The 4,997-nt window shown below is 44.3% G+C and overlaps 1 protein-coding gene across 2 annotated transcripts in view; it reads right to left on the reverse strand.

The window, feature by feature from the left end:
• Positions 1 to 2,928, reverse strand: part of LOC123180790 (probable serine/threonine-protein kinase PBL7) — a 7,331-nt gene extending 4,403 nt beyond the window's left edge. For both annotated transcript variants that reach the window (XM_044592927.1, XM_044592926.1), the window contains exons 1-2: positions 2,320 to 2,928; positions 1,644 to 1,779 (exon numbers count right to left, since the gene is read on the reverse strand). In XM_044592927.1, coding sequence (XP_044448862.1) covers positions 1,644 to 1,779; positions 2,320 to 2,796 — 613 coding nt within the window. In that variant the 5' untranslated portion in view covers positions 2,797 to 2,928. The remainder of the gene's footprint in view (positions 1 to 1,643; positions 1,780 to 2,319) is intronic.
• Between the last annotated feature and the right edge of the window lie 2,069 nt (positions 2,929 to 4,997).

Below are 4,997 nucleotides of genomic sequence, written 5' to 3' on the forward strand. Positions count from 1 at the left end.
ATTTTGGTCTGTTTGGCTATGCAGGAATGATGTTCTTTTTGACAAAAAAAAAAGTTCTCTTCTATGCAGGTGCTACTCATGCACCAATTGGTTGAGATCATGGGCATTATTACAAAAGGAGCAGTGCAAGGATTCGATAGAGGTTGGCGCCAAGTGGCTCGAATGGATTACCACAGAACTTATGTCCCGATTTGGATGACGTGTCAGTGACAGATTTCTTAGTTTATAGAGTAGTCTTGCTTGCTGAGTTATTATCTGGATCTTTTGGTCTCAAACTTTTTGGTTGAGATCATTTTTCTTGATGTAATAAACATTTTAATAAGTTTGGCTGCATGCATCTATGATGCAGAAGTCGGGGGTAATAAACGCTTCCATTGTCTTCTAAAAAAAATTCCTAGCCCCTTGTTTGGTTTGAGAATGGTTGGTCCATCCATTACCACATCTAACTACATAGCTTTAGTTATAAATGTGTGATTAGGTCATGCCACCAATTTCAAGGGATCAACCATGATAGACCAACCAAACCATGATGGATTGGTGTTCCTGAAAACCAAATAGCCCCGATAATGTACCAACTCTATTCCTCACAAAGGCTCGGTGGAGTATTGCCACACATTCAAGCATCAAACGATTACAATGATACTAAAGGAGTATTGCCATAACCTCTGGTCATAATATAAATAGAAAAAAAAATCTACTTTACAACCTTCAACTCTTACTGAAGTTCACTTTACAACCTTAAACTCCTAAATCGTTTTTTTAACCCCTAACGATGAAATCTGCGAACTCCACAACCTCGGTCCCGACTCAGATGGTTTCGTGCTGACTCAGATGCCATGTGGAGGACAGCCTGGACTGCTTATCCACACCAGTGGACTGCGGCATGAGAAAATTGCATTAAATACCTATTTTTCTCTAAATAGCAGCCTGAATAGCAAGGCGAATAAGTTCTTTATGCAGTTAGCTGACATGGCAGTCTGATGACGTGGATGAGTTGTCCAGGTTGTCTGTTACATGGCATCATATTAAGGCGAAACCACCTGAGACTGGACCAAGGTTGTAAAGGAATAGCTTTGGTAGTTGGAGGTTAAAAATAATCCATTTAAGAGTTGAAGGTAATAATGTGAATTTCAGCAAGAGTTGAAGGTTGTAAAGCGGACTATTTACATAAAAATATTCAACTTCCCATAACATTTGTCAAATGCTGAAAAGTCATATAAATCAAACTTAGACAATTCACCTTTTGTTGTTTAATGCTACTTCCCCTCCTTGTAGTCACATATAATCTTTGCTTCTACAGGAAGGCGAAATTGTTATGTCTAATTGTCTATTTCTTTCCTCCTCCAACTAGTACACGGGGTTCTGGACATGCATCACAACAAAACATTCCCAACCTAATACTGCCAGTATTAATCCTTGAACCAATGAACTCAGTTAGGTCCCTACATGTACTAGCTCTGGAATTCGAAGATTATGCCAACCAAAGCCAATGCAAACTAACACTAGGGATATAGATCCCGCCCAAATAAGACCCATACTCTGGTGTTTCAGCGTCGTGGGACTTGAGTAACAATGTCAAACACCTTTCATGATCTGTGCACATCAAAGCACATACATATTTGATGTAATAAAGATGGTCATACCTCCATTTGGGTAAAGATGCTCCTGGAGACAGCCATTGGCCATGAACTCATACACCAGTAGCCGGTGTCCACCCTCTGAGCAATGGCCAATCAAGCCCAACAAATAAGATGATCGAAGCCGACTCAACAGCTCAACCTACATAAAGATCACATCAGAATAAACATCACCAAATTTCCAAATTTACCAGCCACACAACTAATTAATTGATAAGGATTTAGTAAGTCAAATAGCACCAACCTCTAGCTAAAATTACAACCTGACATATAGTCAAGACTACAAGCAGTCAAGCCTTCTGACTAAGCTCTTCATATATCTGGTTTGATTCCGTAAACAAAATCTGATTTGAAGCCAATACAACTAAGGAACCAACAAATAGCTGAAAGCCTGAAAACTTCCAGAAAAATGACACCCAAAATCTCCAACAATCTAGCTGAACTCAAAAACATCTGTCCTTCACCACCATATGATTCATAAATGTCTTTCACAAAGCGCAAGCCAAAATAAACCCCACAGCGACCCCATTTCCCCTCAGCAAACACCGTGATTTCTCCATTCAGACCGCACAAACTTGGCCGTGGTGGAATGGCCACTGAAGAACCAGCATTTACCATTGGCACTAGGTACTCGAAATGCACAATTCGTACTACTACAACGTTACGGCCCAGACCAGCTCACCTCCATCTCAAACTCCTCCTCGCCCTGCTTCCCGGGGCGGTCCATGAGCTTGACCGCGACCTTCCTCCCGTCGGGGAGCAGCCCGCGGTAGACGGCCCCGAAGCTCCCCTGCCCCACCATATGCGCCCGCCCGAAGCCGCCCGTCGCCGCGTGCAGTTGCCTGTAGCCGAACACCTGCACGCCCCTCTCGGCGCCGACCACCAGCGCCCCAACCGCGGCCCCGTCGCTGGCGGAGTTGCTGGACGGGCTCTCCTTCCCCTGCGTCGGGACCACGGGAGCCGGCAGGGGCAGCGGGGGAGGGGAGGAGGAGCGCTTGGGGAGTGGGTGCGAGTTGAGGCGGCGGGAGACCTTGCGGGTGATGTAGCAGTAGTAGGCAAAGGCGGCGATGAGAGAGAGGAGCGAGAGCGCAGCGAGGGAGACGATGACAATGAGCGCCACCGACTCCTCGCGCTTGTAATCGTCGCCGCCGCTCGACATTGGCGCGGGGGCTCGCCGGAAGGAACCCTAGGTCTGAGGGGTTGGGGAGAAGGGGAGTGGTGATTTGGGGAGGTCGACGAGGGTTTTGGGGGGTTTGGGAGTGGCGGAGCGGAATGGAGACTGGAGTGGAGCTGCGTGGCGGCGGAAAGCTCTCCTTTTCTTTATGCGCGGAAACCGAGGTTTGAGACAGTGGGAAATGGTGGGGCCATATAGCCAGTGAGAGAGAGCTCTCCTTACCTTTGCGCTATATTTATTCTTTGAGGGAAAACAGGGACTTTTTTGAAAAAAATTGAAACAAAGGGAAAACATGGGATTATATGCGTCAATCTATAATTTTTTATTGTTTCATTCTTGCATCATACCACTTTTACATATTTCTTGACAACAATTTATTTTATTTCTATTTGGACTAACCTATTTAACCCAATACTAAAGGCCAGTTTCCGTTTTCTATTGTTTTGGGGGTTTTTAGGTAAAACTTCACGGAGCCGTAATGACCTGAAAATTTACATGGATTTTTACTGAATATATCTAAATGTATGGCGCAAGAATCAAAGCAATATGGGCCTCACAAGACACTAGGGCGTGCCTACCCCCCAGGGCGTGGGGAGCTGGCTTGTGGCTCAACCGTAAGTCGGTTGGAGCTCTCATTCGGTCGCAAGGAAGCTAATTATGATAAAAAAAGTAGTGTGAAAATTCCAGCCTGATCGGAGTTACGAAACTCCGGCTATTTAAGAAACAATGTTCGACCAGAAAAACGGAACTGAACACAGAAGAAACCCTAGAGAAAAGAGGAGAGATCCAATCTCGGAGCAGCTCCCGCCCTCCGGGGGGCATGGACGCCAAGGACCAGAGCGGGAACCCTTCTCTCATCTAGGGGGGAGTCCAAGCAAGAAGAAGGAGGAGTGGGCGTCTCCCCCCTCTGTCCCGGTGGCGTTGGAGGGCCGCCGGGGGAACCATCGTGGCGGCAATCTACTCCAACAACTTCGCGGCCGTTATCAACAACTTTCTGCCTCTCCGTGCGGCGGTGTATCCTCTCTCACCCCATTGTAATCTCTACTTGAACAGGGTTTGAGTATTATCTAATGATGTGTTGCACCTCTATTATGTTTGAGTAGTTTCTTTTTGTCCTATGGGTTAATTGCGGCATGGTATGGTTGATATGAGTTTTATGTTATTATGGTGCTGTCCTATGGTGCCCGCCGTGTCATGCAAGCGTGTGGGATTCCTGCTATAGGGGGCTGCAATATGTTAATGATTTGCTTATCATGGGATGCGGGAGTGACTGAAGGCTAAACCCAAGTTCGTGAGTTGTTGCATATGAGGTTAAAGTGGACTTTTGACTTAATGCCATGGTTAGGTTTTACCTTAATGTATCTTAGGTAGTTTTTTTACGGAAGGAAAGGTAGTTGTGGATGCTTGCTAGAGTTCTAATCATAAGAACATATGATCCAAGTATGGAAACTATGTTAGCTTAGGTCTCTCCCTCATAAGTATGATGAGTATCACTATCATGTCATATCTAATTGCCTAGGGACAATCCTTTTTTCATTGTTCTCCAAAACTTTCTTCTTTATTGTACATTTATTTAAATTTAAACAACAGCTAACTCTTTATTATCTCGCAAAGCTATCTTTTTATTCCCGCAAACTAGTTTTACTTCATGTTCTAGGTAAAGAAACCATTAAGTGTGTGTACAGTTGTATTAGTGGTGATAGAACTTGAGAGAATATTAATTCTACCTTTAACTCCTTATTAGGTTTGACACTCTTATTTACCGAAAAGGCTACAACTGATCCCCTATACTTGTGGGTTATCAGCAGTCCGACCTGAAAGTGCAACTAATCACCGGGTGGTTTTGGTAATTCATAACAACATATATCTCATTAAACTAATGACCATTCAAGATAAATATTTCAGGATGTTCAATGATTGGCATGGCATGGACTACAGATGTGGACCCCTCAAAATGATAAGGATAAGGATTGGCAAAAGCCCAAGACTCTACTTTTTTGTTTAAGTGATCCAAGATCACATTGAGTTCATAGGAAAGCCTATACTATTAAAAGAGGATGAGGTGGTGTTGCTTAATGATCTTGTTGCTCAAGTGCTTAGTGACATTGCTCCAAAATCCCCAACCACTTTCTCCATTCAAATATGTCCAATCCCTAATTCCCAACTCGGCCTCACCGATACTTCTC

The sequence above is a fragment of the Triticum aestivum genome, chromosome 1D (genome assembly GCF_018294505.1).
Source record: "Triticum aestivum cultivar Chinese Spring chromosome 1D, IWGSC CS RefSeq v2.1, whole genome shotgun sequence".
Classification (NCBI taxonomy): Eukaryota; Viridiplantae; Streptophyta; class Magnoliopsida; order Poales; family Poaceae; genus Triticum; species Triticum aestivum.